This window comes from Oncorhynchus clarkii, chromosome 1 (genome assembly GCF_045791955.1).
Source record: "Oncorhynchus clarkii lewisi isolate Uvic-CL-2024 chromosome 1, UVic_Ocla_1.0, whole genome shotgun sequence".
Taxonomy (NCBI): Eukaryota; Metazoa; Chordata; class Actinopteri; order Salmoniformes; family Salmonidae; genus Oncorhynchus; species Oncorhynchus clarkii.
Window position 1 is genome coordinate 38158351 of NC_092147.1, and position 25318 is coordinate 38183668.

Sequence of the window (25318 nt, forward strand, 5' to 3'; positions counted from 1 at the left end):
GTGGGGACAGGCATCATGCTGTGGGGATGTTTTTCAGGGACTGGGAGACTAGTCAGGATCAAGGGAAAGATGAATGGAGCAAAGTACAGAGAGATCCTCAGACTGGGGTGACGGTTCACCTCCCAACAGGACAACGACCCTAAGCTCACAGCCAAGACAATGCAGGAGTGGCTTTGGGACAGTTCTCTGAATATCCTTGAGTAGCCCAGCTTGTCCCTGGACTTGAACCAGATCGAACATCTCTTGAGAGACCTGAAAACAGCTGTGCAGCAAGAGGGACCCGATAATGCTTTGTCATTATGGGATAGTGTGTAGATTGATTGGGGGGGGGGATTTAATCAATTTTAGAAAAAGAAATATGGAATAGTGAAGGAGCTCGAATACTTTCCAAACTATTCTTCTGAGGCAGATTTGGGCCAAACTTTTTGGATTTGATTTATTTTTCTACCCAATTTCGTGGTATCCAATTGGTAGTTAGTCTTGTTTCATCGCTGCAACTCCCGTACGAACTCGGGAGAAGCGAAGGTCGAGTGCCGTGCATACTCCGAAACACAACCCAACCGCACTGCTTCTTGACACAATGCCCACTAAACCCGGAAGCCAGACGCACCAATGTCAGACGAAACACCCTACACCTTGCGACAAGGACATCCCTGCCGGCTAAACCCTCCCCTAACCCGGACGACGCTGGGCCAATTGTGTGCCGCCCCATGGGTCTCCCGGTCGCAGCCGGATGCAACAGAGCCTGGACTCGAACCTAGACTCTTTAGTGGCACAGCGGGAGGCTGATTTCGGCTTAACTTGCACTTATATCTGAGGCTTTGTCTCTATTCAGACCATAAGCAGTTTTCAGTGTAATAACCTATCGAAGTACATAACAAGCTATTGCGTGCTTTGAGCTGCCCAGAGGCAAGCACAGAAGAAACGGGCGAGGCTTTCGTGAAGGGAGGGCAATAGTCACGTAACCAATGACGTCAGGTGAGCCAGGAGATTCGTCATTTAAACCCAGGCGGGAAAGTAGAAGTCTATATTGAAAGTGTCCGTCCCGTTTTGTTTCAGGTTGTGGGGTAAAAAAAAAAGTTTAACATGGTAAGGACGAAGGCAGACAGTGTCCCCGGAACTTATAGGAAAGGTAATGTTCTACAATCAACTTGAAGTTGTTACTTATTTTGATTCATAACATGCTAGCTAACGTTAGTTAAATTGTTATTCATTGTACCAAACTGGAATCGCTAGCTACTGTAGCTAGTGCGTTTTGTGAAGATAATTGCAACCCCTGCATTCTTATTTTGGAACAACTAACTGCTAATATTCGGTTTTAGTGATTAGCTAGCTAACTAGATGGCTTGATTGACTGGGTAAGATGTCTCCCGCCAATTCAATAGAATTGTTAGCTAATGCTAACCCAGACGCGTTCGTACTCGCATCATGGTTTTTGTGCCGGATTTGATTGTTACCTTAACGTTATTAAACGTGTTTACAACAAAACACTGGATAAAAAAAACGTGGTAGTCAAGTGTCTTTTTGGAGTATTTTCGTTAGCCAACTAGCTACTTGTTATTCATTATCCTCAATCTGGCGCCAATTTCACCGCCCAAACAAACCAGTCACACAAACGTGTCGGTGAAGATTACTTTGCTACTACTATACACTAACTCTGCATTTCAATACACGGCTTTTGCTTAATAAAATTACTTGATAACTAACACACTTATCCATTTTCAGCTGTGGCTGCATCTGCACCCAGGAAGTCATTGGGTGCCTCGAGTTCTGCAAATGCATCAAGCGGCTCTCAAGCAGGCACGCCTGGTGAGTCATGATTTCATTCAGGCTTAAAGTTTAAATTGTCTAATAGCCCATATTTCCATGTAAGCTAGATACCTACATAACAATTTTTAGTAGATGGCTAACAACTATTGCCTCCGAATGCATTTCTTTCTCATGTGTCCAAGTGGTGAGTAGTCATGGCAGATATTCGTCTAAATTGTGAATTGTAATGCTGGCATTGTTTTACAGCGAAAAGTAAATTTGCTGGAGGGAATCCTGTGTGTCCTCGGCCCACCCCAACTTGGCAAAAAGGCATTGGGGATTTCTTTGGTGGGCCCTGCAGGGAGCCTGAAAAAGAGAACCAGCTCCCCCAGTCAGACGATGAAGAGGCTGGAGGCAGTGGAGTGTCCAAGGCATCGAAGTACATTTGAATTCTATTAAGCTTAGTTTTAGAGCCAGTCCAAAAGCATCCCTGAGATGCCTACCTCTTTAGTGCTTGCAGATCTGGAGGAAGTGGTGTATGTTCTCAAACATTTTCATTAGAATCTGTTCCAAAAACGTTGCCAAAGTTACTAATATTAAGAACTCATTCTGATACTTTAATATATTGCATTGGTCTGTTCTCCATAGATAACTTGGCAATGTTTTTGCAACAGATTCTGGGGATTAATATTTTTTTGTACTCTGGTTTATTTGCCGAAGCAGAATCACTGGGAAATGTGTGCATTTTGTTTCTGTAAAAATGTTATCTAAGTTTGAAGGCTCATCTGGCTGTTTGTGATCCTTTGTAAGCGTGTATGTATGTTGGGTGATGTGCCAGGTTTCACATTTTCAGGGTACATCTATGAATTTAACTGTGCTGCAGAGCCTGTTCAAATGTGATTATGGGCCAAACATTGCTGTCCCATCTAATGTCAACCACTCACCTTTCAGATCCAGACCACTGCCTGCTGAAGATGAGGATGCTGATGAATGAGCTTTACCAATCGTGTCCCAATTAAAAAGCCATTGCTTCTAGTACTTGAATGGGCTGGCAGATTTTGTGTATATAATTGATGAATTCGTGGTTTTTGTACAGAAGTTTAATAAACCTTTTTTTGTATGCCTGATTCCATTACCTTTTGTTTTGTTACTCTTCCTGTTTTACAATACCTAATCTATTTTCTCAATCTAAATTGCACTTAGGTTTTCTGTGCTAACAATGATTATTTTGTTATTTAAAAGCCATGATGGTAGAATTAGCAAATGTATCCGTGGATTCCCTGCCTGTCCAACAACTATGGCAATCATGCCCCTACTAATTTATTAGCCAATATTTTTATCGTCATATGGGTAACCTCTACATGCCAGTAGATGGTGCTAGATCATTAAGAATATCAAAATGTTGGGAACAGGATGTAATGCATACTTCTACATCAATGAAATGGGACAGATAAGCACCCACCTTAAAAGATTCAGTCACCTTTTTGTTGGTTAATTGTAATGGGGATGACTGCCTCAGCAATGCTTGATGTTGGTTAGTGTTCCGTGATTAGACTACCTGCATTTTGTCCAATTTCTGAGTGGTGGCCCTCAGTTCTCCCTATATTTTATTTTACCTTTAACTAGGCAAGTCAGTTAAGAACAAATTCTTATTTTTAATGACTGCCTAGGAACAGTGGGTTAACTGCCTGTTCAGGGGCACCCTTCCGGGTATTAGTCCAACGCTCTAACCACTAGGCTACCCTGCCGCCCCATGTTTAAATGCTTGACCTTTTGTACAGTAAGGTGAACCTCCAGTGCTGCATGTTTGGTCAATACCATGAGATTTTCAACCAGTATCAGGAAAGGTTGGTGGAACCAATTCATCGTTGAGAAGTGCCAAGTGTGACACATTATACGCAAGGTCACTTGTAGTACAGTGCCCCTGGAGCAAATTAGGGTTAAGTGCCTTGCTCAAGGGCACACTGACAGTTCTATAGAAAATAAACATTTTTACACCTTGTTAGCTCGTATTCAAACCAGCGACCTTTCGAATACTGGCCCATGCTCTAACCGCAAGGCTACCTGTCGCCCATAAAGCACATTGACCTGTAATTTCCATGATGACAATGTTCTATCAGGATACACTTGGAACTGATTTTCTCGCAGGATGTTGGAGCAACACTTCCGGGACCATTTTTTACAGAGACTGAAGAGGAAGCGAGACACTCCATATTTTTTATTCCGTTTAAATGAACGTAAGTATACAAGACCCCTCTGCTATTGCATTGGCGTCTACGGGAGACACCCTGTTAAACCGGAACTCACCGCTTTTTTTCAATGGTAAACAGCCGGAGTGAGCTATCTTCGTTTATGCACCATCTTTGATTTTTATATCAGTGGAGGCGAACTGAAGAGGGCTCTGGGATGCTAACTGAAAACACCAATTGACGTCGCTTCCTCGTTTCTGGCGTAATCGCTACACGGAAAATAAATGACTAAATGCATCCAGGACCACATTGAAAGTAAGTAACATTTCCACAAGCTAAAATTGGCTAACAGCTAACACTAGCTTATCTGCGTTTTCTGAACGCCGCCTAGGCTAGGTTTAGCTAGTAGCAGCTAGCTAGCTAGCTAGCAACTTGCTGGCCTGAATTGAAGACGTTGCCTGGACAATTACCTTTAGCCAGCTACTGTAGTTAGCTAACGATCCACCTACCCAGGCTAGAGAGCGTTGGACCACAAGGAAATGCATTCACTGTTTTTGTTTGTGTCTGTGGTGCAGACAGTACGATACATGGTATGTAATGGGATTGTGAGTGGTTGACTAACGTTAGTGTTTGTTGTCTGTCAAATGCGAGTTTCCGTCATTAGTTAACGACTGTAGTTAGCGAACGTTAACTGGTGATCCAACTAGGAGGATAATGACTAAAATTGCTAGGTTATCTAATGAAGGACACGGGGACGCTCGTTTTTCACAAGTGGTTATCTATGTCCAGTAATCTGGCACGTTACTCTAACCCATGTCAGAACCAAGCTAGCCAGGTGTCTGAGTTTGTTTTGTATCTATTAGGGCTACTACTCTTCCAAAATTAAGGCAGTTATACAGTTATAAAAACATTTACAATACATTCACCACAGATTACACAAAACATTAAGTGTGTTACGTCAGGCTACTAGTTTAATTGAGGTGTCAATCAAAAATGCATCTGTTGACCAATGGGTCAACAATCAATTGTTAATTGTGTAGGTAATCCTCTAAAACAGTGGTTCCCAAACTTTTTATTGTCCCGTACCCCTTCAATCATTCAACCTCCAGCTGCGTACCAGGGTCAGCGCACTCTCAAAAGTAGTTTTTTGCTTTCATTGGAAGCCTGCCACACACACTATATAATACATTTATTAAACATAAGAATGAGTGGGTTTTTGTCACAACCTGGCTCGTGCGAAGTGACAAAAAGCTCTTATAGGACCAGGGCACAAATAATAATAATCAATAATTTTGCTCTTTATTTTGCTATCTTACATATCAAGCTTTATTTGTTAAATCGAAAATTGTGAATAACTCACCACAGGTTAATGAGAAAGGTGTGCTTGAAAGGATGCACATAACTCTGCAATGTTGGGTTGTATTGGAGATAGTCCGTCTTAAATCATTTTCTACACGCTGTCTGTGCCTGTATTTAGTTTTCATGCTTGCGAGGGCCGAGAAGCCACTCTCACATAGGTACGTGGTTGCAAAGGGCATCAGTGTATTAACAGTGCGATTTTTCCAAGGCCGTATACTTTGAGCGCAGCCCAATCCCGAAATCTGGTAGTGGTTTCTGATTAAATTCAATTTTCACAAAACTGCTTGTTGCAATTTTGATGAAGCTCTCTTGTTCAGATATTGGTAGTGGACTGGGGGCAGGGCATGAAAGGGATAACGAATCCAGTTGTTTGTGTCATCCATTTCAGGAAAGTACCTGTGTAATTGCGCACCCAGCTCACTCAGGTGCTTCGCTATTTGACATTGTCTGTAAGCTTGAGTTAATTGCACACCAAAAATCATACAATGATGGAAAGACCTGTGTTGTCCTTGTCAATGCAGACAGAGTAGAGTAGAGCTCCAACTTCTTAATCATAGCCTCAATTTTGTCCCGCACATTGAATATAGTTGCATTGAGTCCCTGTAATCCTAGATTCAAATTATTAATTTGAGTAAAAACATCACCCAGATAGGCTAGTCGTGTGAGAAACTCGTCATCATGCAAGCGGTCAGACAAGTGAAAATGATGGTCAGTAAAGATGACTTTAAAAATAATGTGTCAGTACTTTGCCCCTTGATATTCAGCGCATTTCTGTATGTTGTAAAAGCGTTACATGGTCACTGCCCATATCTTTGCATAGTGCAGAAAATACACAGGAGTTCAGGGGCCTTTCTTTAACAAATGAACTATTTTCACTGTAGTTTCCAAAACGTCTTTCAAGCTGTCAGGCATTCCTTTGGCAGCAAGAGTCTCTCAGTGGATTCTGCAGTGTACCCAAGTGGCGTCGAGAGCAACTGCTTGCACGCGCGTTACCACTTCCCTATGTCTCCCTGTCATGGCTTTTGCGCCATCAGTACAGATACCAACGCATCTTGACCACCAAAGTCCATTTGATGTCACAAGGCTGTCTTGTACTTAAAAATATCCTCTCCTGGTTTGCAGAAGATGTCTTCCTTAATTGACCTCCCATAAATGTAATGGACATATACCATGTCTGTTGATTCATCCAGCTGTAAGGCATAGAATTCACTGGCTTTGGTGCGATGCAATAATTGTTTCAAAACATCTCCTGCCATGTCACTGATGTGTTGTTTGAGGAAGACATTGTCTGTATAGTTTTTATGGCCTTTTCCCCCAGCATTGTCCCAGCCATATCCGCGGCAGCAGGAAGAAATAAGTCCTCCACAATAGTATGGGGCTTGCCTCTCCTAGCCACTCTGTAGCTCACCATATAAGACGCTTCTAGCCCCTTCTTATTAATGGTATCTGTTGCTTTTATACATGTCTTACTACTCGAAAGTCATATTAATTCTCGCTCAAAAAACTCCCGTGGTTTATTTTTCAAATTGGCATGTTTTGTTTCTAAATGTCTACGCAACAGTGAAGGTTTCATCGAGTTGTGAGATAGTACTTTTGCACATATAACACACAGTGGCTGAGGAAATGCACTACTCCCAATATAAGTGAACCCCAAATCAATGTAGTTCTCATCATATTTGTACCTCTTCGATGGTCCAATGTCCCAATGTCTGTTGTTCAGTGCTTTCCCGGGTAAGGGGGCAGTAGCTCTTCGGCTGCATCAAATTCACAACTGTCAGGGTCTGTAGTCATTTAGGCATGTTGCCTTTCTGTTCTTGGGCACAGGGACTATGGTGGTCTGCTTGAAACAAGTTGGTATTACAGACTGATAGGAGAAGGAAAGCGGCTACGGAAAGCGTGATCACACAGTCGCCCGGAACAGCTGATGCTGTCATGCATGCCTCAGTGTTGTTTGCCTCGAAGCGAGCATAGAAGTGATTTAGCTCGTCTGGTAGGCTCGTGTCACTGGGCAGCTCGCGGCTCTGCTTCCCTTTTCCCTTTGTAGCCACATAAGACGAGCGTCGGAGCTGGTGTAGTATGATTCAATGTTAGCCCTGTATTTACGCTTTGCCTGTTTGATGGTTCGTCGCCGGGCATAGCAGGATTTCTTGTAAGCTTCCAGGTTAGAGTCCCACTCCTTGAAAGTGGCAGCTCTACCCTCTATCTCAGTGTGAATGTTGTCTGTAATCCATGGCTTCTGGTTGGGGTATGTATACACTCACTGTGGGGACGACGTCCACACTGCACTTATTGATAAAGCCAGTGACTGATGTGGTGTACTCCTCAATGCCATCGGAAGAATCCCGGAACATGTTCCAGTCTGTGATAGCAAAACAGTCTTGTAGTTTAGCATCTGCGTCATCTGGCCACATTTAACATGTTGATTGATATTTGTTACAACTGATTTGTTTCCCTGCATTAACGTCTCTGGCCACTAGGAGTGCCACCTCTGAGGGAGTGGTTTTCTGTTTGCTTATTTCCTTATTCAGCTGACTGGGTGCGGTATTAGTGCCAGCATCTGTCTGTGCTGGTAAATAAACAGCCACAAAAAGTATAGCTGAACTCTCTAGGCAAGTAGTGTGGCCTGCAAATTATCACAATATACTCTACTTCAGGCGAGCAAAATCTAGAGACTTCCTTAGATTTTGTGCACCAGCGTTTACAGATATGTACAGATCGCCCCCCCTCGTCTTACCGGAGTGTGCTGTTCTATCTTGCCGGTGCAGCGTATATCCCGCTAGCTGAATATCCATGTCGTCATTCAGCCACAATTCCGTGAAACATGGGACATCAAACTGTAATTTCCTGTTGGTAGGATATTTGTGATTGTACCTCCTCTAGTTTAATATTTGTCTAATATTGTCCAATGATTGCACATTTGCAAGTAGTAGTCCAAACCTAATTTCTCTCATCGTGTCAACTTTTTTAATTTTAATTTTACCTTTATTTAACTAGGCAAGTCAGTTAAGAACAAATTCTTATTTTCAATGATGGCCTAGGAACTGTGGGTTAACTGCCTGTTCAGGGGCAGAACGACAGATTTGTACCTTGTCAGCTCGGGGGTTTGAACTTGCAACCTTCCGGTTACTAGTCCAACGCTCTAACCACTAGGCTACCCTGCCGATGCTCAATTCTGTGCCAGAATTAAGGCTACCCGACATGAATGCTCACTTTCCAGTTGAACTCGTAATCTTTCTTATCAAATCTGCAGGACATAAAACAATATAGAGCCAGGTAAGATGGATATCATTTGAGTCGTGTGTGTGATTTTTGACCCTCCCTTTGTTAAGGGACACATTTTTCCATTTCTGTTAGTCACATGTCTGTGCAACTTGTTCAGCTTGTCTCAGTTGTTGAATCTTGTTATGTTCATACAAATATTTACTCATGTTAAGTTTGAAAATTAACTCAGTTAATTAACAATGAGGACGTTTCTTTTTTTGCTGAGTGTATATGTGTGTGTTATGTTATAATAAACTGGATGGGCCGAGCCCTGAATGCCGATCGGCTGACAGCCATGTTTTACTGCTCTAATTACGTTGGTAACCAGTTTATAATAGCAATAAGGCACCTTGGGGGTTTGTGATATATGGCCAATATATACCACGGCTAACGGCTGTGTCCAGGCACTCCACGTTGTTGTGTTAAGAACAGCCCTTAGCCGTGGTATATATTGGCATTAGACCACACCTCCTCGGGCCTTATTGCTTAAGTATACCTTTTTTTCGTATTAATTAGAAATTCATGTTTTTTTTTTAATAAGATTCCTCACAAAAACAAGCGTATCTCTGTGAAATATCAATGGAATACTGAGCATATACCAAGCTTTTTATTTTGAAAGCCTTATCATTTAGCTCGTGTCATGGTAATTTAGCTTTTTGCGAGGACCACAAAATGTAAAATCCTCAAGTTGTTACAAAAAGCCTGCGCCGCGATAGATGGGTTGGCTGACAATGTCACAAACTAAGTGTGCGCTGCCATGGGGCAGAAGTCAGCCTGTTGTGATTTTTGATGGCAGATTGCTAGCAAGGATGACAAGAAACTTCATGTGGGGATTATATGTGGCTCAATCGGCTTGTTTCACCATGTTATTGATACTATGTCTTGTGTTGTTTTGACTGATTTCATGTCAAGGCTAATATGTCAATTTGCTAGCTGGCTAACCAACAACTGTAACGATGTAGCGAACGGCAATATTTTTCGTTAATTGGACGACGCTTTGTGTTCTTGTGGAAGGAAATTTGCAACACAAACAAACATGGAGGAGAGTGAACGTGGCATGGAGACACGAAGCTCGTACCGAAAAGAGGGGCTACTTCGGTCGCATGGACAAGGTTTGGGTATGAAAAGTCTGACAGACCAGAAAATCGTCATATGCAAAATATGCCGCTGGCCTGTCCCGACAACAAGCTCAAACACCACTAACCTCTTTTACCACCTACGCAAGAGTCATGTGAAACAGTACGGAGAGAGTCTACGGATGAGACCCAAAAAAGTACAGTTGAGTGCTCAAAACAACCCCCCCCCCCCCCCCCCCCCCGACACAGACGTTGCATGAGGCTTTTCCCCACAGCACACCATATGGCAAAGAATTTCAAAAATGGAAGGAGATAACAGCTGCCGTTACAACTTACATCTGCAAAGACATGGCCCTAATTTACACGGTCCAGAAATGGGGGTTTCGTGAGTTGTTGCTAACGCTCGACCCAAGGTACCAAATGCAAATTGATGTGTCACGTATTATTGCCAAAATAACATGTAAGCCCCAACATTTTTAGGCCTAACATTTATTTTGTTTGTTACTATAGTTGAAGTGTTTTCTATTTACCTTTTTTAGATTTTATACATTAATATTTAATATTGTTACTTGCTTAATTGAAAATTTGCACAAAGATTCTAAATAAAAGGAGAAATAATAAAATATTATTTGCTGACTTTAATTCAAAATGTAATAAGCAATAGGCCTTTACATGTGGTCATTTTATATAAACTATTTATTCATTGAATTTACAGAAAATGTGCTATATTGTGATATGTATCGTTATCAGGATATTATATTTTGGTCATATCGCCCAGCCCTAATTGTAGATATGTGGTAGTAGAGCAGTGGCCTGAGGGCACGTCATGTCATATATTTTAAGGATCTTCATTAGCAGCATTAGCAGCAGGTAATGGGGATCCTTAATAAATACAAACCTCTCATGGCCATTTTAGGGATGTGGCAATCCTCTGAGTAAAACATACGTTCACCTCTTTTTTTGTTGATACAGTGCATTCGGAAAGTGTTAAGAGCCCTTCCCTTTTCCACATTTTGTTACGTTACACACTTTTTCTAAAATGGATTAGGTACATTTGTTTTCCCTTGCCAATCTACACACACTACCCCATAATAGACAAGCAAAAATACCTTAATTACATAAGTATTCAGACCCTTTGCTATGAGACTCAAAATTGAGCTCAGGTGCATCCTGTTTCCATTGATCATCCTTGATGTTTCTACAACTTGATTGGTGTCCACAGGTGGTAAATTAAATTGATTGGACATGATTTGGAAAGGCACACACCTGCTATGTAAGGTCCCACAGTTGACCGTGCATGGCAGAGCAAAAACCAAGCCATGAGGTCGAAAGGAATTGTCCGTAGAGCTCCGAGACAGAATTATGTTGAGACATAGATCTGGGGAAGGGTACCAAAAAATGTCTGCAGCATCGAAGATCCCCAAGAACACAGTGGCCTCCATCATTCTTAAATGGAAGAAGTTTGGAACCACCAAGACTCTGCCTAGTGCTGGCCGCCCGGACAAAATGAGCAATCTTGGGGGGGGGGGGGGGGTCCTTTTGTCAGGTAGGTGACCAAGAACCCGATGGTCACCCTGACAGAGCTCCAGAGTTCCTCTGTAGAGATGGTTGTCCTTCTGGAAGGTTCTCGCATCACTCCACAAATCAGGCCTTTATGGTAGTGGCCAGACGGAAGCCACTCAGTAAAATGCACATGACAGCCCACTTGGAGTTTGCCAAAAGGCGCCTAAAGGACTCTTAGACCATGAGAAACAAGATCCTCTGGTCTGATGAAACTAAGATTTGTGGAGAAGGTGAAGGGGTCTGAATACTTTCCGAATGCACTGTATAAGTGAATTCGTCCCAATACTATTGGACTCCTAAAATGTGGGGAGGACTATTGTTCACCCGATATGGATGAAAATACCCTCAAAATAAAGCTTACGGTCTGCACTTACCTCCTAGTCATTGTATAATTTCAAATCCAAGTGCTGGAGTACAGGGCCAAAACAACAACAACAACAAATGTGTCACTGTCCCAATACTTTCAGAGCTCACTGTACCCAGCTATGGAGGAACTTTGAACGTCCAAGAGTTGGCCCGATGCCGGGGCTAGCTCAACACCCTGGACCAGATGTAGCTAACAAACTTAGGTGAATTCAAAAACTGCCTGCTACTAAGGCCCAGAAGCTAAGATATGCATATTATTAGTATTTGGATAGAAAACACTGAAGTTTCTACAACTGTTTGAATCATGTCTGTGAGTATAACAGAACTTATTTGGCAGGCGAAACCCAGAGGACAAACCATTTGAAGTCACTCTCTTTTCAATGAGTTTTCATTGGGAATCCAGATTTCTAAGCGACTTTCTTGCACTTCCTATCACTTCCACTGGATGTCAACAGTCTTTAGACATTGGTTGAGGTTTTTCCTTTGAGAAATGAAGAAGTAGCACTGTTCAGAACGAGGCTAGAGGGAAGTGTAATCTTTGTTAGAGGCGCGTGACCTGAAAGCTAGCTACACATTGTTTTCTTCCAGTATGGAACACAGTATATCCCCTCTTAAAGTTGATTGATTATTTACATTAAAAAATACCCACAGTTGTATTAGAAAGTAGTTTGAGATGTTTGGACAAAGTTTACAGATAACTTTTGTAGTCATGTTGCGTGAGTTGGAACCGGTGTTTTTCTGGATCAAACGCGCCAAATAGACATTTTGGATATATATTGACGGAATTAATCGAACAAAAGGACCATTTGTGATGTTTATGGGACATATTGGAGTGCCAACAGAAGAAGCTCGTCAAAGTTAAGGCATAAAATATCTTGATTTCTGCATTTTGAGTTGCGCCTGGAGGGTTGAAATATGATGGTCTGTGTTTGTTTGCTTTCGCCGTAAAGCCTTTTTGAAATCTGAGACGTTGCCTGGATTCACAAAACGTGCAGCTTTAATTTGGTCTATTGCATGTGTGATTTCATCAGTTGAATTTTTATAGTAATTTATTTGAATTTTGCGCTCTGCATTTTCACTGGATGTTGGCCAGTTGGGACACCAGCGTCCCACATATCCCAGAGAGGTTAATAAAATCCACTGTGAAATGTGATCGCTATAGTATCCTTAACTAGCTGTCAGGCAGACACTGGAAGGAGATGTTTTTGAGTGACAGTGAGTGCTTTGTATAGGCACTTGGATTTCGCTTTTTTGTTGGACTGAGTAAAATGCATGTGACGTAAAATAACATTAACCGGTTCCCATGCTTTTAAAATAATAGTTCTGAAGCCTCCCGAGTGACGCAGCGGTTTAAGGCACTGCTTTGCAGTGCTTGAGGCGTCACTACAGACCTGGGTTTGATCCCAGGCTGTGTCACAGCCGGCCGTGACTGGGAGACCCATGAGGCGGTGCACAATTGGCCCTGCGTCGTCCGGGTTATGGGCCAGGCGCCTGTAAGTGGACTTTGGTCGCCAGCTGGACGGTGTTTTCTCTGACACGTTGGTGTGGCTGTCTTCCGGGTTAAGTGAACAGTGCGGCTTGGCAGGGTCGTGTTTCGGGGGACACAAGGCTCTCAACTTTCACCTCTACCGAATCCGTAGGGGAGTTGCAGCGACATGACAAGACTATAATTATCAATTTAGATATCACGAAATTTGTGAGGAAAAAGTGGCAAAAGTACAACAAACAAAAAATAGTTGTGTTCCAGAACACTGGAGATCAAATCTTTTGAAACCGTCCTCTTGGCCGCAGAGACAAAAATGTTACTTTTTTTCCCAAGGTAATTTCCTTATGATATTTTATTCCCCCATGATATTTTATTCCATAACTGTCCATTCTTTTCTACATACTTTCTGGTTTTATCATTTTAAGTTTGAATTTAGTACAAGGAGGCCCGGGAAGGCCCAAATGTAACAACCCTTCATTCTGTTAGTTACGAATGAATTGTATTGTATATTTTATTTGTTCATTTTTCTTAGCTTGCATTGTCCATTGTAACATGTTTGCATAACGACTTCACTCCATGACTGTGACGTTACATTTGATTTAGCACAGCTAGATGAAAAATAATACACATTTATTCAGGCAGACAATGCATTAGAAAAACACACACACACACACACACACTGTGTCACACTGAGCAATTTAATCCCTGACTTTCCACACACTATTGTAGGCTTAGCCATGACGTGTGCGACGTGCACAGAGCTGGAATTTGCATATCAGCCGGTAGAGAGAGGATGGTGTGAATCAGTGACTTTGCTACCACAGGCGAGTCACACACACACACACACATTCTCTATATTGAAAAAACAGCCTTTATTCTCACAATGGCATTTAAAACACTTCCCCTGTACTTTTGTTTATTGTCCTACCTTAAGAAAACATCTACCTCTTTTCACTGGGCTCTAACTGGATTGTGGTGTAAAATCCCCTCCATCTCCAATTCACAGCTCTGTTACTCCAAAGAACTGAAAACAATGGAAATAGTAAGAACCTGAAAAATAGTAATGAAGTTGTAGAATGTCTTGAATTAGTGCACATGACCCCTCTGAAAACAACCCTTAAAGAAATCGGCTAGTCAAACTCTGTAATCTCCTCCAGTATTAGACTGTTGCTGGAACTGCTTTTTTACCAAAGCTTTCCTCCACATTACCAGTAAGCTATTTGTTGAAGTGTGAGTGGTCTCAAGTGTAGTAAACTGGAAGGGGAGCTGATATAATGGCCACTTGTTCAACTCATGTGTTTAACGGTTTGTATTCTCCTCCCCTCCCCCCACTTGACTGGTGAATCCCAACTCAACCTTTTACGGGTTTAAATTATTCAAGAAGCCCCTCTATGCTGAGTACCTTTTGTGTTTATTATGTCAAAGCTCTGACCCCAGGTCTGATTGGATATTGCACATCAATGGTTATTTGCGCTAGTTTGATTTGACGTGGCTGTCTAACCCCTTTCCATCAATGCTTTTCATAGACAATGGAGGGAAAATGCCTTGCTGGGCTGTCGCTGTCGGATGCGAACCGAGCATGAGTATCGTTTTACTTTTAGATGAGGGCTTCCAAGCTTTGTAACAAACTGTTATGGCCTCAGTGAAACAAAGGTTTGAAGGTCTTGCATCTAGGGTGCAGGAAGCACAGAAAGCTATCTTTGTCTTCTGGTGGCCATCTCAGAGCGACTTTTTCCATCTATCACTTTTCCTCTGCGGATAGAAACTCTTTGATCCAGCCGCAGGAAATATCTCTAGGAAGCCGGCCTAATTTGTGCGATCCCAGTCACTGAGAGCGATAACCAACCCACATTGTGGAGAACAGTGACTGATCGCCATACTCCAGCACCAAGGCCCTCTCCTGTCATTGTCAGAGGGAAATGGAGCAGACAATTGTGGGAAATGAAAGGGGATCTGAAGACGTTGACTTTCTTCCATGAATTATTAACCAAATGCCTACTTTTCTCTGCAGGTTGGTGAGACCTGTCCTGCAATGTTTCATTTAGGTCTAGTACTGGCAACGGTAACATAAACCATCATGATTTACTGAGGCTTGGTTTATTCAAAACAAATTATGTGGGTGTAGGCTAATTCATTAATGTATGGGGGGAAATGTATGCACTTGGTATGTAGACAAATCACTGAGTATACCAAACATTTACAAACACCTTACTAATATTGTGTTGCACCCCTTTTTGCCCTCAGAACAGCCTCAATTTGTTGGGGCATGGACAGGACAGGGATGCTGGCCCATGTTGACCTCAATGTTTCCCACAGTTGTCAAGTTGGATGAATGGTTTTGAACCATTCTTGAAACTGTTGTGCGTGAAGAACCCAGCAGCGTTGCAGTTCCTGACACAAACCGGTGTGCCTGGCACCTACTACCACACCTGGTTCAAAGGCCCTTAAATCTTTTGTCTTGCCCATTCACCCTCTGAATGGCACACATACACAATCCACTTCTCAAGGCTTAAAAATCCTTATTTAACCCGTCTCCTCCCCTTCATCTACATTGATTTGAAGTGGATTTAACAGTCGACATCAGTAAGGGAGCATAGCTTTCTGCTGGATTCACCTAGTCAATCTGTCATGTAAAGAGCAGATGTCCTTAATTGTTTTGTATACTCCGTGTAATGGCTGTAGTTAATAGCCTAAACCCTCACTGGGTAGGTAGCCTACATAAAAGTTACAAATAGTCCAAACTATATTTAAAAATATGTATTACATTTGAATAATATTAGTGACTATGCTCATGGCAGTTATACCCTCCATGTTAGAGCAAAGGTCCTGTAACTTTGCCTCTACAGACAAACAAGGTCACTCGTGGATATATTTAAAACACAGTTCCTGGTTTCTAGTTGTAGCTTGATGTCAAGGAGCAAGATCTACATTTGAATGCTAAGGCTAATGTTCACAGCATAATGAATTTATCAATGTGAGCCAAAGTACAGTTTGAAACTGTACACAGGTAGTTCCCATATGGCCAAAACAAAAGTTACAACTCAATGTTATATAGCCTTTTTCAATTCTGAGTTTATATCCGTTTTAGTGGACCTGTATTAGTGCCTTGAATTTTTCCTCTGGGGTGACATTACAATTAGTTTTAATATAATAGTTTGTTTCCAAAATAAGAATTATTTTACTCATTAGTTACTTCTGTCTTTAAATCAGTAATCATATTCCGGCACTTCAAATGAAATACACACAATTTTCTTGTAGAATGATGATAACAGAGTGTAAAGCTTTAAACAAATGTTGGGTAAGATTCACAGTAATTTCACTGAACTTAGATAATTGATTTTATCTTACTTGTGTATTATTATAATGTTACCTGCCTCATGCTTGACAATGTCTTTTACATTTTATTTTTTTTTTTTTTCATTTATTGGCATCACCCCATAGGACATTGTCACACCGATGGACAATACACAACAGGCAGTCCAAATGGTACAGTTAAAACATAATGACACTTTCAGAAGTTTTTGACCACTGTAAAAATGCTTCTAAACATCAGTAATGGGTACTCATTCCAATTACAGATACTCCAAAGAGTCATGTATTATTTTTTGTCACTACTTCCCCGAACTGGGAGTGGCTCATTTCCGTGCCTGCTTCCTTCCTTGTGCTAGCCGTTTCTCAGGCTCCCTCTACTGAGTCGAACCCGGATTTTCCGTTACCAGTCGTCACCATGGTAGGCACAAAGTACCATTTGAAAATTGATAGGGCAGACATTCGAATGAGACGCCAGTGCCACAAAGGGTCCCCATATCGGTTTTGGGCCAGCACTAATGGAACCTTAACTGATTTAATGAGCCATGCAAAGATTCACTGTACCGGCCGTGTGTATTTAGACTTGGCTTAATCTTTGGGACAAGAATATGGCAGGATCAACCAGGTAGAGCAGGGGGGGAACAGTTTCCAAAAGAGGCACGGCTGATGGGGGCTCCCAGGGTGGATCACATATGCCAATCGGTCAGGAAAAGAGAAACTGGTAGGACAGACATAAAGGGACCAATGGGATGGATGTTCTAATGCAGGGAGTGAGAACCAGGAATGGGAGCACCACAGCCATTCCCCAATGTCTGCCTGCACGATCACTAGGACCAGGTAAAGAAACTAGACCCTCCCCGGAGGCCAGAGACAGATGCAGAGGTTGCAGAGGGTGAGAAACCAGGCATGGGAGAATGAATACATAAATATTGCAATCAGAATCACTTAAAAGCATCAACATTGCAGCAGGATACAAATAGGTCTAATGCAAATAAGTGTTATTTGATTATAATGAAATGTTGAGAAATGTTTATTAATAGGTAATGTCCCCTGGAGTGACCACTGTTTCCTCTGCTGTGACACCATCTTCCTGTCACACCGTTGGAAATCTCAGGCTGTATGGCCCATTTTGGTCCTTATTGTTAATAGTAAAACTTCCTTATGATTTCACCACAAACATTTTATATTTTTGTACTTCAAGTTTGTAAAAAAATATATCTACAGTACCAGTCAAAAGTTTGAACTCTTTTCTACATTGTAGAATAATAGTGAAAAGATAAAAATAACACACATGAAATCATGTGGTAACCAAAAAAGTGTTAAATCTATTTGAGGTTCTTCAAATAGCCACCCTTTGCCTTAATGACAGCTTTTCACACTCTTGGCATTCTCTCAACCAGCTTGGAATGGAATAACCTGGAATGCATTTCAATTAACAGGTGTGCCTTGTTTAAAGTAAAGTTGTGGAATTTCTTTCCTTGTTAATGTGTTTGAGCCAATCAGTTGTGTTATGACAAGGTATGGGGGTATACAGAAGATCTTCTTTGGTAAAAGACCTTTCATATTATGGCAAGAACAGCTCAAATAAGCAAAGGGAAACGACAGTCCATCAATACTTCAAGAAGGTCAGTTAATCCGGAAACTTTCAACAACTTTGAACGTTTCTTCAAGTGCAATCACAAAAACCATCAAACGCTATGATAAAATTGGCTCATGAGAACCGCCACAGGAATAGAAGACCCAGAGTTACCTCTTCTGCAGAGGATAAGTTCAAAGTAATGTAATGGACACAGCATCAACTGTTCTGAGGAGACTGCATGAATCAGGCCTTCATGGTTGAATTTCTGCAAAGAAACCACTACTAAAGGACACCAATAAGAAGAGACTTGCTTGGGCCAAGAAACACAAGCAATGAACATTAGATTGGTGGAAATCTGTCATTTTGGTCTGTCGCAGAGTAGGTGAACGGATGATCTCCGCATGTGTGGTTCCCACCGTGAAGCATGGAGGTGGTGTGACGGTGTGGGGGAGTTTTGCTGGTGACACGGTCAGGGATTTATTTAGAATTCAAGGCACATTTAACCAACATGGCTACCACAGCATTCTGCAGCGATAAGCGATCCCATCTGGTTTGCACTTAGTCCCAATATCATTTGTTTATCAACAGGACAATGACCCAGCACACCTCCAGGCTATATAAGGGCTATTTGATCAAGAAGGAGATTGGAGTGCTGTATTAGATGACCTGGCCGCCACAATCACCCAACCTCAACCCAATTGAGATGGTTTGGGATGACTTGGACCGCGGAGTGAAGGAAAAGAAGGCAACAAGTGCTCAGCACATGTGGAATCTCCTTCAAGACTATTGGAAAAGCATTCCAGGTGAAGCTGATTTGAGAGAATGCCAAGAGTGTGCAAAGCTGTCATCAAGGCAAAGGGTGGCTACTTTGAAGAATCTCAAATATATTTAGATTTAGATTTAGCACTTGTTTTGGTTTCTACATGATTCCATGTGTGTTATTTCATAGTTTTGATGTCTTCACTATTATTCTGCAATGTAAAAAATAATTTTAAAAAAGTAAAACTTTTCAATGGTACTTTACATCTCGTCATTATATACAGATCTCTGGTGTAAATGTGGAAGGTGCACAGAGGAGCGATGGAGACTAGACCAAAAATACAACATGAGAACAAGCGGACATATAAACAAAAAATAACAAAACCTTGATTCTTGGAATATCATGCAAAAACATAAATTTGAATTAATTTGATATCGCCCAGCCCTAAGCTCCCTCATCACAATTTTTGCCATTTTCAGTATCCTGACAGTATCAATTTAGGACTACACTTTTTTTGTAGAGTTATTTTATCCTGCAGGTCCTTGTGTGGTGGGGTTGTCATGGTTTCTCAGTACCTAGTCACTCCATAGTTTATCTCAGCAGGACACTTAAATTGGTCAATTTCTGACATTTCCTTTTCCCTTGTTTCCAGGATACCTGTGAAAGCTCTCGCTCCCCCACCCCAATGTCGAGGTCGCAGTGACGGGGCTGGGCAGAGGCAGAGCCCGGTGCCCCGGCCCCTTTGCCCAGCTGAGGAGCAGCCCCTGACAGGGAGCGCACCATCTCCCTGTGCCTCGTGTCCTCTGGGGGGCATTTTGAGCCATGGAGCACCCACGGGAAAAAGAGGGTGAGCGACCGGCGCGCAGCAGCAAGGCGGGTCAGGGGCGCAGCGGGCACTCGCGCCCCTCTGGATCAGGCTCCTCCGGAGTGCTCATGGTTGGGCCCAACTTCCGTGTGGGCAAGAAGATTGGCTGTGGTAATTTTGGAGAGCTGAAGCTAGGTAAGAACTCGCCACCCTTTCAAGAATACATTTTGAACTTTTTTTGGTGTATGTATGAAGATTGGTTTTACAATTTTGGGCCCCTGTAACATAAAATATTCATTGATGAATTCCTAATGACAGTCAGTGCCCTCTTCTCACCCTCGCTATCATAATATCTCAACACGACGATTAAAGTTGGATGCAATCACTGATTCATGATGAGGTCAGGCCCCAGCTACTCTGCAAAGACTGTGGACATTGGAATTGAGACACAGATTACATTGGCGGCAAATAAGATGCATTTCACTTTCGTTATGGATAATTACTTCACTCTGAGAGCTGAATGTCTATCCCCCTGCACCTCCACTACAACTCATTATCACATCTGACACCTCGCAGCCTGAGGTGACCTTAAACTCAGGTACATTTTTAAGCCTTTAAGGTCGGAAACTTCCCGGTAAATTTCCTGAAATTCTCCGTCTGAAGTTAAGCATGGGAATCTTGAGAATTTTGTTTAAATTCATCAAAAAAGTTTGCTTACAACAGTGAAACTTTTTTATGGGATACACATAAAGCAATTCTAGGTTTTGTTTCATATTTTGGTTAAACTATTCCAAATTCAATGGAATTGCAACCCTCTGCATGCACTGTGCATTCTTCATCACATGTGCAGTGCACTCATCCATCACATGTACAGCTGATTCTCAAGATCTTGAACACTAATGAGATGCTATTGAGCCCACACTACTACACTGTCTGAGCCAAGGACTACATGCTTTCTGGTAAGTTTTGATTACAATACTGGCTGGGGTGAATATATTTTACATGACATTTGTGATTTAAAAAAAACCCAGATTAAATAGTAGCCTACAGCAAAGTGTTTAAATCATTTCTAACTCGTTAACAATTTCTGCTAGTTAGTTTTTGCTACCATGTGGGTAAATTAGCTTGCTTGAGCCTGCTAACTGAGTGTTAATTCACCTGTTTCCATACATGTTTCATTTTAATACATTTATCTTACAAAGGAGTTGTTTAATCTAACTGCTTAACTATTTATCTGTCCATGGAATTGTGTATATATATTTAACTATTTTTCTAATCTTTACAGGAAAATGTCACTGGCACTATCTGATGTGTGGAGACATTTCACTGCATCTAATGTAGAAGGGAAAGCTGTGTACATTTGCAAATATTGTGCCAAATCATATGTGAAGAAAGCAGAAAAGATACAGAATCATCTGGCCAAGTGCATAAAGTTCCCTCAGCGCTCACAACAACGAACCTCTGACAAAAGTCCCTCTACTTCTATTCGAGGTGAAAATGATGTATCAGACACCTCCTGGAATCTGAAGGTTTTTTTGATTCAATGGAGGAACATAGTCGGAGATGCTGATAAATGTCTTGCTCAAGCTGTGTATGCAACTGTTTCACCTCTGATGGTCACAGGCAATATGTATTGGAAGAGATTTCTGAATGTTCTTTGCCCAGCATACACCCCTCTAACAAGACATGCTTTATCTACTCATTTGCTGGATGCAGAGTTCAACAGAGTGCAAGTGAAGGTCAAGCAAATCATAGAGAAAGCAGACTGTATTGCTATCTCTGATGGGTGGTCGAATGTTTGTGGGCAAGGAATAATGAACTACATCTCAACCAGTATTCTACAAGAGCACAGACGCAAGGGACAACAGCCACACCGGTCTCTACATTGCAGATGAGTTGAAGGCAGTCATCAATGACCTTGGACCACAGAAGGTATTTGCGCTGGTGACAGACACTGCTGCGAACATGGAGGCTGCTTGGTCTAAAGTGGAGGAGTCCTACCCTCACATCACACCCATTGGCTGTGCTGCTCATGCATTGAATCTGCTCCTCAGGGACATCACGGCACTGAAAACAAATGGATACACTCTACAAGAGAGCCAAGGAAATGGTTAGGTATGTGAAGGGTCATCAAGTTGTAGCAGCAATCTACCTGACCAAGCAAAGTGAGAAGAATAAGACCACCACTTTGAAGCTGCCCAGCAACACCCGTTGGGGTGGTGTTGTCATCATGTTTGACAGTCTCCTGGAGAGGAAGCAGTCTCTCCAAGATATGGCCATATCACAGTCTGCCGACATGGACAACCCCATCAAGAGGATCATCCTGGATGATGTATTTTGTGAGAGTGGTAAGCAGCCTGAAACTCCTGAAACCTATAGCAGTAGCCATTGCACGGATTGAGGGAGACAATGACATCCTGTCTGATGTTCAGACTCTGCTTGCAGATGTAAGAGAAGAAGTCTGTTCTGCCCTGCCCACTTCACTGTTGCTCTAAGCAGAGGAAACTGCAGTACTGAAATACATAAAAAAAAGTGTGAAGATAAACGCCACAGCGTACATGTTGGACCCCAAGTATGCTGGCAAGAGCCTCCTGTCTGGTGCAGAGATCAACAAGGCTCATGGTGTCATCACTACCGTGTCTCGCCACCGTGGCCTGTACGTTGGCAAGGTTCTTGGCAGTCTGGCGAAGAACTCTTCCAAGCAAGGGCTTTGGGGTGGAGATGCAATATGACAGTCGAGCCAAAGTATCTCATCAGCCACCTGCTGGATGGGACTTTGTGGATTTGAGGCTCTTTCCCCTGTTGCCTCCATCGTCCTCCAAATCCCACCAACATCAGTCGCCTCAGAGCGCAACTGGTCCTTGTTTTGGAACACACACACCAAAGCACGCAACAGGCTGACCAATACAAGGGTTTAAAAATTGGTGGCCATCCGGTCAAATTTGAGTCTTTTTGAGCCTGACAATGAGCCATCCTCAACAAGGTTGGAAAGTGACGGCGAAGATGAGGCCTCCGAGTGTGATGTTCAAGAGGTGGACATTGAGGAGGTCCAGGGAGAAGACATGGAAGCCTGAGAGGAAGACAACCAAAGCTTTAGTTTCTAGACTATATATGTTGAAAATGTTTTTAGGAGATGCAATGGATCATTAGGGATCCTTCAATATTGCCTTTTGTTGTTCAGGGAAGTCATCCCATGTGAACCAATTTAATTAAAGTTCAATTCATAACTAAATAGTTTTTGTTGTTTCTTTTGGAAGGATTTAAGCATTTGCAATGATGTCTATTTATGATAAGGTAAAATGTTTATGTTTCTGTCTCCTTATGATATGGTAAATATATCCAATGCAAACAAATATCTACATTTTTAAATGGTATTAATATTACTTTGCATATATTCCCATATTCCAGTTAATTCCCATGGAAATGTTCCACTTCTGAATATTCCCCAAACTGTGACCCTACCTGAGTTTATGCATGTGTGTGCCTGCTCATAAGACGACACCTCTGCTTCTTTCTCCACGAATACGCCGTTCATTTTGCCTTGTTTCATGTATGCTGAAAGAATCTAATAGAATTCATAATAAGCTTTCCTTTTTAATCCAGTAAGCAAAGGGACATACAGTACCTGCATGGTAAATAGGAGGAGTCTGTTCTTTTAGAGAAGAGAGAGAAGAGTTGTTCATTTGGGTACAGTATAGCAGACCTATCTTTTATATTTTTTTATTTAATTTAACCGGTTTTTGCTTATACGTTAAGCTTCATTGGGCCTATTTCACATCACCTGTAGCCTGTGACTGACTAAGATATCTGGATTGTCTAATGAACATATTCTCCAAGCAGAACAGTGAGGAGCATGAAGCCATGAAATGAAGAGCTATAGCCAGAAAGGCTTTACTGTTTGTTCTGAAATTGGTTGAGAGACTGAGATTCTCCTCCCTTCTACTCTGCTGCCTCCCACGTGGATATTAGTCCAGGAGGGGGTGGGCGAGAGAGTGGCCTGTTCTCTGGTATGCTCCACGCATGAACTGTGCTGCTGAGCAGTCAGAGGTTCTCTGAGGCCTATAGTTTGCCTGTGGCGTTGTCACTCAGCCTGAGTGTGGCTGGGTTCCATAGGCTCTGCTCACTTATGAGGAATTTAAGAATGGCCTAAATTGCCCTGACATTTAAAATGCTGGACTGCTGTTGCTAGATTGAAGTAGAGAAGAGATAAGCCTACAGGGGCAAGACATCTTAAAAAGCAGATGTGAATACTAACTGTCTTGGGAGGGAGTTGTTATTCAGGCCTGTATTCTTCTCTTCTGACTAGAATTAATCAAATTTGACTTTGTTAATCAGGAGACCTCTCATCAAATCGTTGGCATTTCAACATTGAATGTGGAGGATTGTAAAATAGCACAAGGTGTCTTTTGGAGCTGGTGTTAACCAGGGAAGAAGCCTCCACGTGGACACTAAACCTTGTACCCTTTGAAATTTAAAGGAATAATCATCTCAGAGTATCTTTTTATTTTATTTTTTCTTCATTAGTCCGCTATAAATACAGTCCCAAAAATGTTGGCTGGTCAGCAGTCAAGCTTTCAATATATAGCACTTACAAGCAGGCAGAAATGTAGCTGGTATGACACCTTTTTGGATCATACGTTGCAAAGGGTGTATTTCTGCCTTCGTGAACAGCAAGAGCTCAGATAAACATGAAATGACTCCAGGAATCTATAGAACATTGTTCAGAGATGGCAAAGTATGATATAACATTCAACATGGGTGAATCTTTCCTTTAAGCCTGGCATCTCAAAACACATTTGGTCTATTTCAAAACACACAAACTGAAGTGATGTGCTACGCTAAGTATTTGAATTCTACAATGAAACATATTCTCCCACTGCCCTACGTAATTCCCCCACATTTATATAAAGTATCATTGCACTGTTATGCGCAGGATCATTACATCAAAACACAAGCCGTGTTCTCACTTTCCCAGCTGGTGTCGCACTGTTGGCATTAGCTCTTTCATTCTCAGCTTGCTCTGCAAACGCATTTCACTTCTCTCTCCAAGATGACACCTTTTGTAATGCGATATGACTTAGTGAGCAAGGCCTACAGTCTCTCCAATTACCCACAAAGAGACAGGTAATTGGAGTAAAATGGAGGCCCAAAGTTACTGGTTTTATTAAATCATCTGAAGTTGGTAGTTTTGTGCAAGACAAAATAGGCTACGCATGATAGGGTTCATGGTATTGCACAATGTGCTTATTCAGATGCCTAATGGTGCATTAGATGCTCCTGGTTGTCCTCCTCACCTCAACTGTCCAATGGGAACCTCCTCATTTATCAAATTTACACGCCTCTGACCTTCCAGTCACTGTTTGTTCAGTCATCACTGTTATTTGTGAAGCATGTGTCTTAGAGCTGTGGGAGTTAAGATGGTTCCTTGGTGGCTGCGCTGGATGTGCCACCATAGAAGTATAATGAATATAACGGGTGTCCCCATTCAAGTCAATGATGGCATAATGGGTGTACTGGTAGACATTTTGAGTGTACCCATGCCAGGACGTAAAAGCAGGAAGTGTACCCTTCAATCCGTGCTGTGATTTGTTGAGTCAACTCAACTGACATTACAAGAAGTACACTCAATTGCATGAGCCACATCGATTAGTGTCTACATTACCATGGCAATCCAGCATAGTATTAGAAGGTCTCGGCCTTGCCCGCCTGTGGGGAAAACAATCTGTGGTTACCTAGGTTACCCCATTGACTCACACCAAAAACTTTGTCATTTTTTCAATCAGCAGATTTTTGGCATATTTTGCGATTTTCTGTAT

General features: G+C 42.0%; 2 protein-coding genes across 9 annotated transcripts in view; both read left to right on the plus strand.

The window, feature by feature from the left end:
- Nucleotides 1-705: 705 nt before the first annotated feature.
- LOC139416158 (PCNA-associated factor-like) lies at nt 706-2869 on the plus strand. 3 transcript variants are annotated; one of them, XM_071164512.1, is made up of 5 exons: nt 706-978; nt 1060-1132; nt 1726-1809; nt 2017-2188; nt 2701-2869. In XM_071164512.1, exons 2-5 carry the CDS (start codon nt 1087-1089, stop codon nt 2741-2743), a joined length of 345 nt encoding a protein of 114 aa, XP_071020613.1. In that variant the 5' UTR covers nt 706-978; nt 1060-1086; the 3' UTR covers nt 2744-2869. The 3 variants fall into 3 exon arrangements, with proteins under 3 accessions (XP_071020613.1, XP_071020621.1, XP_071020605.1); XM_071164520.1 differs by lacking the exon at nt 1060-1132; XM_071164504.1 differs by lacking the exon at nt 706-978 and having other exon boundaries at nt 993-1132.
- A 1228-nt stretch (nt 2870-4097) lies between these two features.
- The window catches only part of LOC139406692 (casein kinase I-like), a 66230-nt gene continuing 45009 nt past the window's right edge, over nt 4098-25318 (plus strand). For 4 of the 6 annotated variants that reach the window (XM_071149637.1, XM_071149656.1, XM_071149618.1 and 1 more), the window contains exons 1-2: nt 4125-4253; nt 19350-19697. In XM_071149637.1, the coding sequence (XP_071005738.1) occupies nt 19520-19697 (178 nt within the window). In that variant the 5' untranslated portion in view covers nt 4125-4253; nt 19350-19519. Of the gene's footprint in view, nt 4254-19349; nt 19698-25318 lie in introns of all 6 variants that reach the window. The other 2 variants (XM_071149627.1, XM_071149610.1) reach the window with 2 other exon arrangements.

Excerpts from the sequence above, each read along its gene's own strand:
- LOC139416158 (XM_071164512.1), top strand. The coding sequence starts at position 1,087 with ATGGTAAGGACGAAGGCAGACAGTGTCCCCGGAACTTATAGGAAAG. Across the intron at positions 1,133-1,725 it reads CCCCGGAACTTATAGGAAAG|CTGTGGCTGCATCTGCACCC; the intron begins GTAATGTTCTAC and ends ATCCATTTTCAG. Across the intron at positions 2,189-2,700 it reads GGAGTGTCCAAGGCATCGAA|ATCCAGACCACTGCCTGCTG; the intron begins GTACATTTGAAT and ends CTCACCTTTCAG.